Source organism: Tiliqua scincoides, chromosome 5, assembly GCF_035046505.1.
Source record: "Tiliqua scincoides isolate rTilSci1 chromosome 5, rTilSci1.hap2, whole genome shotgun sequence".
NCBI lineage: Eukaryota > Metazoa > Chordata > Lepidosauria > Squamata > Scincidae > Tiliqua > Tiliqua scincoides.
The window spans coordinates 138,481,732-138,494,968 of NC_089825.1; the positions used below are offsets into that span (position 1 = coordinate 138,481,732).

Below are 13,237 nucleotides of genomic sequence, written 5' to 3' on the forward strand. Positions count from 1 at the left end.
GGTCTTGCCTAATGGGACAGACTTTCTACGTAGATTTCAGTGCAATGTCACAGATATGTATACACTTTCAGGTATGTACAGGGTATACCCCTACAAGGCACATTTGATTTTTAAAAACATTTATAATGACATTTTTAAAATAGGTAGAACTTTTTATAATGGAATTTTGAAGTCTTCACTGAAACAACTTTTAAAAAAATTAGTATATAAAAACAAGAATAAAATTAATTAACAAATCCTGAGTAATAGTGTGAGTGGGTGGTTTAAAGGTAGCAGAAGAAGTGAACAATCACACTCCTCTACACACTCCATAGAGCACAGAGCTCTATTGAATGTTCTTCTTATTTACACTGTTCTGTCCCCATGTTTTGTAGAAGATGGCAGCAGCAAGATGGAGAATGGAAACCAATCCATTGTGAAAGAGTTTGTGTTGTTGGGTCTCTCTCAGGCAAGAGAGACCCAGCTCTTCCTATTTGTTCTCTACCTTGTCTTCTACTCACTGATCCTGCCAGGAAACATCCTCATCATCGTGACCATCCAAAGCGACCCCCGAATGAGCTCCCCCATGTACTTCTTCTTAGCCAATCTAGCCTTCCTGGACATCTGCTACTGCTCTGTCACCCCACCCAAGATGTTTGCTGATTTCTTCTCCAGTCACAAAACAATCTCCTACAAAGGCTGTATAGTCCAGATCTTCTTCCTTCACTTGCTGGGGGGATCTGAGGTCATCCTTATCATTGCTATGGCCATTGACCGCTATGTAGCCATTTGTCACCCATTGCGCTATGCCAGTCTTATCACCAGAGCAGTCTGTTGGACTCTGGTCTTGGCCTCTTGGGGTGTAGGCTTCGTGCACTCTATTATCCAGATCATCTTTATTGTCCCACTCCCTTTCTGTGGACCCAACGAGTTGGACAATTTCTTCTGTGACATCACCCAGATTGTCAAGTTGGCTTGCAATGACACTTATGCTCTGGAATTCTTCATGTTCTTCAACAGTGGCCTGTCCAACATGATGTGTTTCATCCTCCTGCTCATCTCCTATGGAGCCCTGCTGGTCAAGGTGAAGATGGGCTCCTCTGAAGGGAAGAGAAAAGCTGCTTCCACTTGCATCACCCACATCATCATCATCTTCATCATGTTTGGTCCTGCCATCTATATCTATTGCCACCCCTTCTTGGACTTTCCTTTTGACAAGGTGGTGGCTATTTTCCACACAACAGTCTTCCCTCTGATGAACCCCATGATCTACACACTGAGGAACAAGGAGATCAAACAAGCCACAAGGAGGTTGTTGGGCAAACACAGACCTCTTGCTTGGCCAAGCCTGGTATAAACTCTGCCATTCTGAGCCCATGCCTAAACAACAGAACAGTTCTTTCTGCCTATCAAACCAAATTTGATACCAGTGGTCTAGCTTGAAAACAAATCATTCAAGTTAAGTTTGGGCGTGACAGCTACAGTGTGGACCTGGCAGAATCGCACAAAACTGCCTTACCCAGTCTACACCTTCAACAGGAAGCTTTCTACATCCTGTTAATGTTCTCCTGTGTCCCCCTTGCATGCAGGGTGCCTGCCTGCTTGTTGGCTATAAGGTTCAGTTTTATAATACCCTGTAAAAGCAAGATACATTCATTCTTAGCACTATTGGTAAGAATAAAAGTGAATTGGTGCCGGGGGGGGGGGGATGCAAGGTCATGGAGAACCGTGGATCACTGGATCCACAGATACCGGATCTGGGGATATCATGGATGTCTGTACACACTTAGGGCCCAATTCTATCCAATTTTCCAGTGCCAGTGCAGCCATGCCAATGGGGCATGCCCTGCATCCTGTGTTGAGGAGGCAGGCACAGAGGCCTTGTCAAGATATGGGGACGTTTTTTCCCTTATCCTAAGGCTGCATTGCAGCTGCACTGGTGCTGGAAAGTTGGATAGGATTGGTCCCTTACGTGGCAGTAGGTCCCAATGGACTCAGTGGAACTTCCTTCTGATTAGACATGTCTAAGATTGCACTGTCAGCCCAACGTGACTTATTTTCAGGTGTTGTTGCTCCTTGTTCTTAAGCCCAAAGAATGAAATGACTTAAAAATCAAAATACATGCGGTCAATTAGACTCACCACCTTTAACAGAAAGAAAAAAAACTTGAGATATCACCTTGTCCAGTGTTAACCTGTTCTGTTCGTTCACTTGTACCATCATATTGAATTAATATGTTTATTGAAAGGTGGTCTCTGATATTCTTTGGAACGATACAGTTTCAGATAGGATTTAGTCAGGTAAGATTGCATTGTTTGTCTATCACAGTGATGGCGAACCTATGGCACGCGTGCCACAGAGGACACTCAAAGCCCTTTCCATGGGCACGCGCACTGTCGCCCCAGTACAGAGTTTCAACTCTGAGTTTGAAGCCCCAGAAAGCCATGGGGCAGCAGCTCTGGAGGCCCGGTGGGGTGTTGACTGCGAGAGGCGGGCGGCAGCTCTCCATGGCCTGGCCCCCTCCTGTGACCACGGGCTTCCTCGGCCGGAGTAGGGATGAACTGACAGCGCCGGGGCTTGTTGCGTGCTGGCTGCCGGGCTGAGTGGCCGGCTGCTGGGGGGTGCTGTTGGCTGCCTTGGTTGGTCAGTGGGTCTGCAGGCAGGGTGGTTGTTGGAGCGCCTGCCTCCGCCATGAACAAGCAGCAGCAGCAGCAGCAGTTGGCCATCCAGGCGGAGATCCAGCGCTTAGATCTGGGAGCATGTCATTGCCATCGAAGCTGGGTCGATGCTCCTCAGTCGCTCTCAGGCTCTCTGTCCTGGGCACATTCACTGGCTGCCTGGGGGCTTCATCCCCGCAAATTGGGCATCAGGTGGAAGCTTCAGGCTGCAGTCCTGTCCACACTTGCCTGGGAGTAAGCCCCACTGACTATAATGGGGTTTACATCTAAGTAGACAGGCCCTTAGAGCTCAATCCTACCCAACTTTCCAGCACCTGTGCACCCCAAGGTAATGGACCAAATGTTCCCATACATTGAGGAGGTTTCTGTGACTGCACCCCCCCCCCCGCCCCACAGGAAGCAGTGCATACTTCATTTGCACAGCAGCAGCAGCACTGGAAAATTGGATAGGATTGGGCCCCAACTCTGTAGTTGTCCTCGTTCCACCCCCACCTCTCTTTCACTTGGGCATGAATCTGGTGCAGGCTTTCTCAGAAGTAAGCCTTTTTTCAACTGAATTCTGAGTAAAGTGTCACAGGATCACTCTGCACATTCCCTGTTCAGTTGTGCCTGCTGCCCTATTCCTTTGCTGTTGTATTTATACAGGGGGTGGTAATAAGTATTAATAAGTATTTATGCAGCACTTCAAAAATGCTGACCTGTCTTGTCATTGTCTTGTCCATACCTGCATTGCCTTGTCTTGTCTTGTCCATACCTGCAGTAACTCTCAGGTAGGTCAGTCTTATTATCCTCCTGTTGCAGATAGTTGATGTCTCTTAGCCACTACACTACACTTGCTAAGGTTCATTTCTCCCTAGGTAGTGGAAATGCCCTTCTTATTCAGTGTAACTTTGGTACCTTCCTTATGTTTAACCTTGTCTAATTGGCTCCTAGGCAAAAAGTCATCTTTTAAAGTAGGGGAGAGCAACTGTGTACCCTCTTTACCTGCGTGAAACACTTGAGAGGATAGAAGGGATGACAAAGGACAGCAGTGTGGAATTCTCTGCCAAATAATTTTAAGTCAATGAAAGTACTTGGGATTACTTTGTTTGGATCATCTTATGCTTGTGAGCAGCTGTTTTCAGCTTTGAATGATATCAAATCTGACACCAGAAACAGACTAACAGATGACCTGAGTGCTGCATGTGTTGCTCTCAAACTTACAAAGTATGAACCAAGGTTAGACAAATTATCAGCATGCATACAACAGCAAAAATCACATTAATGGTTCAAAAGCAGGCCAAATGCAGACTTTGACCTTTCAATAAAAGGTTGTATCATTGAAAGCTCTGTTATTGTGTTTTTCTTTAAAGACAAAAGATGTTAATGTACGATTTGTTTTTTCTAAACTAAAACCTCAGTATTCAGGTTTAATTGCCATGTTGGCACTTCGCAATAAATAAGTGGGTTTTGGGTTGAAGTTTGGGCACTCGGTCACTAAAAGGTTTGCCATCACTGGTCTATCATATTAGTTTGTTCTAGATTGCTGATAATGAGTATTCCTTAAACATCAACGTATTTGATTAATAAATCTTGTCTCTACCTGGGGGAGGAGGGTGCTTGGCTTAGCAGGAGTTCCTATGGTCAAAAGAAGGAGCTGCATTACACCATATAATTTTCTTAAACCATCCCCATGGAAGCAGTATCAAATACACAAACATGCCTTCGACTGAATCATGCCCCAACCAAAAGTATTCAAGGTGAGGGAGAATTTTCCAGTTTCTTTTCTTGAATAGGGAGAGTGATCAGCAGATGCTGCTCAGCATTGCATGGTTCAAATTTTCACTCCCTGCCATTAATATCAATAGGATTTCAAAAGACTTGCGTGTGGCTGGATCATGACCACATCCGAACTCCCTTCCCGAGCCTAAAAGCCCTACAGGATACTCTCTCCTGAATACTGGAGTCTAACAGCCCAATCCTATGCATGTCTACTCAGAAGTAATTCCCATTAGAGTCAATAGGGCTTACTCCCAGGAAAGTGTGGATAGGATTGGGTTGTGAGCAAGGTGTTTTCAAACCCACTTTGTGCATGGCTCGGGAGTGGGGGGCAGACAACTCACATCAAGGTGGCTCAAGTACAAGAGCCAAATCATAGGACACTAGGAAAAGAATCATCTGATCAAACGGTGAACTAATTCATGTTCCTAGTCCCCCGAGGGGCTGCTGCAAACTCAGCCACTAACTTTTTTTAACAAGGTCTCTGAGTGCTGGGCTGGGCTTGGTTCCAGGGCTAATCACAGACTGGATCTGTTCTTCCATCATCAGTGCTTCTTAAGGGTCCAGAAGCAACTTGGTTTTGGGATGTGCAGACAACCATGATTTGCTAAGGGCCTCTTTTCCTATCCAGATACTGAGCAGTAAGTCATTTGTTCCTGTCTTTTAATTTCTGGACACTCTCTGCCTGCCTTCCTCTTTCTCTGTTTCTTGTCCTAATTGTGACTCTAAGGTTTTTTTTTCTGATAGCTAGAAATTTTAGAGCTCTTTCTCACACTTTTTCTGGTTGTTAATTTGATACCTTCCCATCCACTAGATTTTTCTTTTGAACCACCACTAAAGGCTATTGTGGTCCTTTCAGCACGAACCAGGAAACAACCTTCTGATAACTTAATAAACAGCCCTACCCTTTCTTGAGAGTACATGATCATGAGGAAATGTATCTTATGCTATAGCTGCCTGTTGCTTAGAATAGACTTTACTAACCTCTTAAGGCACCATGTAGGAGAAAATTATGTAATGGAGCTCCCTGAGGCTGGACAATGGCATGGATACCTCCAAGCTCATACTTCAGTTCCTCCACAGAAGCAGAGCAGATAAGCTGCTTTGTGTGGGAGAGGTCATCTTATGAACTGAGGCAAAGTGTTATGAACTTCAGTTGCTCAAATGCCATCTCTCAAAAAGGCTCCTTTGATTCCATGTCATTCTTCACTTCTTCGCTTCTTTTTTTTTAACTTTTGCTACCCCTCTAGTAAATGTTTGTTGTTAGTTGTGGTTGATGCCCTTCATGCTATTCCTTGGCCCTGATTGGTCCTAACGTGACTACATGCAAAGGAGGACAAGAAGCCCTTTGGCAACTGTGGGTTCACCTCTGCATGCCAAGGCGCAATTGCACCTCTCAAAAATACTACATCTAGTCTGCCACTCTGTGCCCAGTTGTGGTTAGATGGCTGCCCCTTGGAAGCTCCCAAACAGGGCATAATGGTTGTGCACATCTCCTACCATTTGTCCCCAAATCATGCAGTCAAAGGTGTACTCCTTCTTAGACCCCATGTGTAGTTAATAATCTTTGGTAGGTCATGGATTTTTCTGTTCTGTTTTTCTATGCCTTCTGGACACACTGGAGCACCTGATATAGTTCAAAATATAAGTGAGAGTCTAGCCATGTGACAAGAATATGCACATCAAGGCTCCACCATGTAAGACTTTCCTTGCTGGATGGGACCAAAGTCCATCTTTGCCACCATGTGCTCCAGTATTCAGTTTCCAGCAGCGCTCAGTCAGATGTGTCTGAGAAATGCACAGATTGTATATGAAAGCAATAGCTTTTCCCTGCTATTTGTCCCTCGCAAGAAATAGGCAGACCACCCTTTGTCATGGAGGTTCCACTGAGCTAGCAAAGTCAGACTTCCCCATTAATATTTTTAAGTGCTATCCAACCCAGTCCCACTATAGTAATGAGTCAATAGTGGATCATGGTGATCACATCATGCACTTCCTTTGCTCTTCTCTGAACCTAAGTCAGCTTCACTGAACCGATCCGATTCTCCTTCCCAGTTGGAAGGTCATTCCAGATGACTGTCGTACACACTGGGATAAGTCCCTGGTTGATAAATGATCACCTGCAGTGGTGTTGCTAGGAGGGTCTATGGGGTGCAAACCACATTGGGTAACACGCATGGGGAGACACACCACTGGTGGCCAAAATTTTTTAAAATCATTGTATTTTTGAATAATACCATCATGTTATACATCATTCAATGTGTAATTTCATGCAGAATGTGATGAAACAAATCATGTTTAAATATCTCTTTGCTATCAAAGGTTATAGCCAAAAAAACCAGCAGGGGGCTGGGCAATGGTACAACACCCTGTCCGTTGCCTGGGCATTGCCCTGCGCACTGCATGTGAGTTGGTCCATCATAGGGATGCCACGCTGGCCTCCCACACTGGGTGATGTACACCCTAGTGACACCACTGATCACTAGTGTTCTCCTTCCGCCTTTGTAAGAGAGAGCGAATCTGGAGAAAATCTGGCTTTGTGTAAAAAATCTTTTTACAAAACCTTGACACGGAGGACAGATGCGACAAAGGTCAAGATGGAAGGCCTCAGAGACAGTTTAAACAAACAGCCATTATTTGTTGTAAGGATGATATAAAGTTGGTGCCTGGTTTCTGAAAAACTAATTTTGAATTCTAAAAAAAAGTATGGTATAGAATATATTAACAAGGAGTCAAAAATGTATACCAGGATGTTTTGGCTCATGATTACAGAGCTACCTGGTACAATTATTTTTGGTCCCCTTAATTGGCAAATTGATATTTTTTTCCTCCAGAAATAATGCTTATAATAATAAAAGGTGTTTTTAAAATAGGAAATACCCTATGCCTATTGAGGGCCAAATCCCACCCAATTTTCCAGCGCCGCTGCAACCGTGCCAATGAGACATGCACTGCATCCTGTGGTGGGAGGGCAAGCATGGAGGCCTCCTGCAAGTTAGGGAACGTTTGTTTCCTTTCCTCAAGGCTGCATTTCAGCTGCACCAGCTCTCAAAAGTTGGATAGGACTGGGCCCTCCGTCTTTCCTGCAAATCACCTACTGCCCCACTTATAATTTGTAGCCTGTGTTTTACAACCGGACACCCAAAAGAGATTCTTGGGGGCTAGCAAGGGCAGACTGTGATTTTGGAGGGACTGCTGCTATATGAGACAGCAGCATTATCTGTGTGTTCACCTGTTTAGCTCCTGCATTTTATAAACGGGTATTGCCAAAGCCGGCTAAGTCCACCAGTACTCACTCCTGGTAAAGAAATCAAGCCTGCAAAAGTCTGACCCTTTCTACTTCCCCAAGCTACAGGAAGTGTTAAGGTCAGACTTTTGCAGGCTTGATTTCCTTACGAGGAGCGAATACTGGATTTGTGAGTAAGTGCAGATTGGATATGTCACAGACGTCTTTTACTTGCCTTTGCAATTCTGTGTGTTTGCTGCAGAATGATGTTAAAAGATGCTGCAAAGGAATCAGACCGTCATGAAAGAGTTTGTACTGCTGGGTCTTTCCCAGGCAAGAGAAGTTCAGCTCTTTCTCTTTATCCTCTTCCTTGTCTTCTACTCACTGATCCTGCCAGGGAACATCCTCATCATCATGACCATCCGAAGCGACCCCCGAATGAGCTCCCCCATGTACTTCTTCTTGGCCAATCTGGCCTTCCTGGACATCTGCTACTGCTCCGTCACCCCACCCAAGATGCTTGCTGATTTCTTCTCCAGTCACAAAACAATCTCCTACAAAGGCTGTATAGTCCAGATCTTCTTCCTTCACTTGCTGGGGGGATCTGAGGTCATCCTTATCATTGCTATGGCCATTGACCGCTATGTAGCCATTTGTCACCCATTGCGCTATGCCAGTCTTATCACCAGAGCAGTCTGTTGGACTCTGGTCTTGGCCTCTTGGGGTGTAGGCTTTGTGCACTCTATTATCCAGATCATCTTTATTGTCCCACTCCCTTTCTGTGGACCCAACGAGTTGGACAATTTCTTCTGTGACATCACCCAGATTGTCAAGTTGGCTTGCAATGACACTTATGCTCTGGAATTCTTCATGTTCTTCAACAGTGGCCTGTCCAGTGTGATGTGTTTCATCCTCCTGCTCATCTCCTATGGAGCCCTGCTGGTCAAGGTGAAGATGGGCTCCTCTGAAGGGAAGAGAAAAGCTGCTTCCACTTGCATCACCCACATCATCATCATCTTCATCATGTTTGGTCCTGCCATCTACATCTACTGCCGACCTTTCTTAGAATTCTCCCTTGACAAAGTTGTGGCGGTTTTTCACACTGTGGTCTTCCCTCTGATGAACCCCATGATCTACACACTGAGGAACAAAGAGATCATACAAGCCATTAGGAGGTTATTGGGCAAGCACAGATTTTGGGTGCCATAAAGGGAAGCTGGCAGTAAGAGAGTTTGAAGAGGCCTGGTATTCAAAATACATCATTTGGGTTTATATTCTGTCCTATACTGAGTAGGGCCGGCAACTGACTTCAGAGGACAGGTCTAACCAGGCCCACAACCAGTGTTCCCTGAACTTTTTTCAAGGTGTGCAGAGCCCTACAGTGGCAGTTTGGGGTGATCTGGAGTGCTTGCCAATGATGTCATCATGGCCAAGCACCAGAGCACTGAGAGGCAAACTGTGAGGGGCTTCCATTCCCACTGTGTGTCCACAGAGCTACACAGCTTACAGGAAAGGCTGCCTACAACCCCATAGAGACTGGGCCTGGGGCCCAAGAAGGTTTTAGCCCCCTCCCCTGGAAGCTTCCCCATGGGTGCAGGAAGGGCCGATTCCTGGGCTCCATGAAAGACAGCAATACTTTGTGTACCTTGGTGGGGAAATCACACTCAGGTGCAAATTCACCAGTATCCAGTGGTTTATTCAGAATACAGCACAGAAGAGCCATCAGGTAAACTCTTATAGTTCCCCCAGTGGCATTGCTAAGGGGAGACCAAACCAGGTGACCTTCACAAGGGCAGTGACACTACTAGTGGTCAAAATTGTGGAAGACTTGGTGTTTATGAATAATACCATAAACTTATATACCATTTGATCGGTAATTTCCTGCAGAATGTAATGAGACAAACGATGTTGAGATATCTATATTTTATCAAAAGTTATAGCCAAATAACGAGAAAAAGAAACCTTACCCGCTTTACATAACAAGAAGTGGATTTGCTTTACTCAAAACTGACCAATGAAACTGATTGTTCCAAGAACGAATAAGGTGTTTTTATGACACAGCAGGGAACCGATAAGTGTTAGTATAAGTCATCTGTCATTTACATGGATCAGAGCTAATACTAGAACTATTATTCAATGGTGTGAGTGAAGTTGACCACTGGTTTTTTGTTGATTACTGATTTGTTGGGTGACCTGTACTAAAACACTTTTAAATAAATAAAGTTAATTAATGGAGATGACACCAACCCTAGTGATTGCACTGCATTTAGTCTCTGCTTATGATATTGTAATTTATTCTGTATGGACCATTATGGTGATGGTGATGTAAACCCTAGTGATGCTTCTGACCCCCAGTGGTGCCCCCAAACAGGAGCACATCACCACACCACCCTTCAGCAGTCTTCAGGCTGCTTTGGGCCCAGCTGCTGCATGCTGTCACCATGTTTTCATCTCATACTAGTGAGAGCGCTTGGCGCCTGGGCCTGAAGTGGACCAAAGATCAGCAAAGGGAGGCATTCTTTTACATTTGAATCAGTGTGAGAGCCTGGAAGGTCAGGACTGATATGATTACATGTCACGCCCGGGATGCAGAGCTCCTTCAGGTAAGCACCACTGCCTGGGTGGCACCTACCTCAGGGAAACCTTTGTTGCCTTCAGTAATCATCGGGAGATTTTCTGATTTCACAAACTCTAGATGCATCCAGATTTGGCAGTGTTGGTAGTTGGTACCAACTACATGTTGGTAGTTATATTGTCATAAGAACATAAGAACAGCCCCACTGGACCAGGTCATAGGCCCATCTAGTCCAGCTTCCTGTATCTCACAGCAGCCCACCAAATGCCCCAGGGAACACACCAGATAACAAGAGACCTGCATCCTGGTGCCCTCCCTTGCACTGGCATTCTGACATGATCCATTTCTAAAATCAAGAGCTTGCACATACACATCATGGCTTGTAACCCATAATGGATTTTTCCTCCAGAAACTTGTCCAATCCCCTTTTAGAGTGAGGGACCATGTCGAACGCCTTCTGAAAGTCCAGATATATAATGTCCATGGGTTCTCCCGCATCCACATGCCTGTTGACCTTTTCAAAGATTTCTAAAAGGTTTGTGAGGCAAGAGTTACCCTCACAGAAGCCATGCTGATTCTCCCTCAGCAAGGCCTGTTCATTTATGTGTTTTGAGATTCTATCTTTGATGAGGCATTCCACCATCTTACCCAGTATAGATGTTAGGCTGACCAACCTATAGTTTCCCGGGTCCCCCCTCTTTCCCTTTTTAAAGATTGGTGTGGCATTAGCTATCCTCCAATCCTCTGGCACCGTGGCCGTTTTGAGGGACAAGTTGCATATTTTAGCCAAAAGATCAGCAACTTCATTCTTTAATTCCTTAATAACTCTTGGGTGGATGCCATCCGGGCCCGGTGACTTATTGATCTTTAATTTCTCAAGGAGGTCTGAAACATCTTCTCTTTCAACCTCTATCTGACTTAATTCCTTGGTCAGGAGGGGCCGTTCAGGCAGCAGTATCTGCCCGAGGTCTTCTGCAATGAAGACAGATGCAAGGAACTCATTTAATTTCTCTGCCATCTCTAAGTCTCCTTTTATCTCCCCTTTCCCTCCCTCACCATCCAGGGGGCCAACCGCTTCACTGGTGGGTTTCCTGCTTCTAGCATACTTGAAGAAGCTTTTATTATTCCCCTTAATGTTGCTGGCCATGCATTCCTCATAGTCTTGCTTGGCCTCCCGTATCTCCTTCTTACATTTCTTTTGCCACAGTTTATGTTCCTTTTTATTCTCTTCATTAGGGCAAGACTTCCATATACAGAAGGAAGCTTCCTTGCCCTTTACAGCCTCTCTAACTTGGCTGGTTAGCCATGCGGGCACCCTCCTGGATTTAGTGGAGCCCTTCTTCCTTTGCGATATACACTTCTGCTGGGCCTCTATTTTAAGAGGGCCTCCATGTACTCTGGAGAGATTGGACTCTTTTTACCTTCCCTTTCAACCTCCTTCTAACCAGCCTCTTCATTTGAGGGAAGTTCGCTCGTCAGAAGTCAAAAGTTTTTGTGAGAAATTTGCCCGATATTCTTCCCCCAACATGCACGTCGAAACGGATCACAGCATGATCACTGTTCCCCAACGGCTCCATAACATTGACATCTCTAACCAGGTCCTGAGTACTGCACAATATTAAATCCAAAGTCACCTGTCCTCTGGTGGGCTCCATGACTAGCTGGTCTAAGGCACAGTCATTTAACATGTCAAGGAATCCGGTCTCCTTTTTGTGACCAGAACACAAATTGATCCAGTCTATATGAGGATAATTGAAGTCCCCCATGATTACAACCCTGTCCCTCCTTGTCACCTCCCTGATCTGTTTCCTCATTTTAAGTTCCCCTTCCAGTTTCTGGTCTGGAGGACGATAATATGCCCCCGTATTACATCGCTCCTGAGGCCTGGTAATTTTACCCACAGAGATTCTATGGTGGACCCGCCTTCAATCTCTACTTTGCTGGATTCTATCCCTTCCTTAACGTAAACGGCCACCCCACCTCCAACACGCCCCTCCCTGTCCCTCCTGTAGAGTTTATAGCCTGGGATTGCGGTATCCCACTGATTTTCCGCATTCCACCAGGTTTCCGTTATGCCCACTATGTCAATGTTTTCCCTGGTCTCCTTCTGGTCTCCTTCATTATCTCTACAATATTTAGCTTGGTGGTCTACAAAAATATTCATTTGCTTTGTGAGATTGCAAGGCTTATTCATTCATTCATTCATTCATTCATTCATTCATCATCATCATCATCATCATCATCATCATCATCATCATCATCATCATCATCATCATCATCATTCAGTATAGTCAAGTAATATGTATTTATAATAGGATCCAAACTGCATCTATATTGCATCTTCCTCTGAAGGCAAGTCTCCATACTTCAATGGATTGACGCCCAAGAAGGAGACCTTGGGGTACAGCTGAAAGGAGGTTCAGATGGCACGAATGGTCTCCATTTTCTCCTGCCTGTGAAGTTGATTAGACGGAAAAATGATGATGAATTCAAGGTCCTCTAATGAGCTTCGTGACTGATAAGAGAAATGAACCAGTTTTGTGTTTTGTGTTAGGGTTAGATTGGAAGATTACAGATTTCACTCTTCTGCTGAATGATTTCATTTATTACAAATACTCTTCATTATTAGGAGTGGAGGGAACACACACCACATTTATGCATTGTTAGAGATTTTAGAGGTTAACCTAACTTCTCTCAGAGGAAGAACATTAGAAAAAAAACATGACTCGTGTTTTCTGTTTAAAACAAGATAGAAAATGTCAAGATGACCTGCAGAGAAAAACATGTGTGTCATAGCTTTCCCAAAAGGAACATTCCAGGGTGTTGTGAAATCAAAGTTGCAGGCCAGAACTTCCATACATGGCTCCCAGTTAGGGCTGGAACCATGCACCAGTATGCTAAATAAGGAGAGGGAAATAACATGTATATCACATGGGTCACTTGTTGTCCATAGAGTACAAGTACTGGAGTTTTGGGTGTGGTTCGGGGAGAAATCAAAAATCCACCATGGGGTAACTTAGA

The 13,237-nt window shown here is 44.9% G+C and overlaps 2 protein-coding genes across 2 annotated transcripts; both read left to right on the forward strand.

Annotated features, from left to right (window-relative positions):
• The first annotated feature begins 391 nt into the window (after nt 1-391).
• LOC136653847 (olfactory receptor 4N2-like) lies at nt 392-1,336 on the forward strand. Its single transcript, XM_066630727.1, has one exon. The coding sequence runs from the start codon at nt 392-394 to the stop codon at nt 1,334-1,336; it is 945 nt and encodes a 314-aa protein (XP_066486824.1).
• A 6,581-nt stretch (nt 1,337-7,917) lies between these two features.
• On the forward strand, nt 7,918-8,850 carry LOC136653848 (olfactory receptor 4N2-like). The gene has a single exon (XM_066630728.1). It carries the CDS (start codon nt 7,918-7,920, stop codon nt 8,848-8,850), a length of 933 nt encoding a protein of 310 aa, XP_066486825.1.
• Nucleotides 8,851-13,237: the final 4,387 nt, after the last annotated feature.

Excerpts from the sequence above, each read along its gene's own strand:
- LOC136653847 (XM_066630727.1), top strand. The coding sequence starts at position 392 with ATGGAGAATGGAAACCAATCCATTGTGAAAGAGTTTGTGTTGTTGGGT.
- LOC136653848 (XM_066630728.1), top strand. The coding sequence starts at position 7,918 with ATGCTGCAAAGGAATCAGACCGTCATGAAAGAGTTTGTACTGCTGGGT.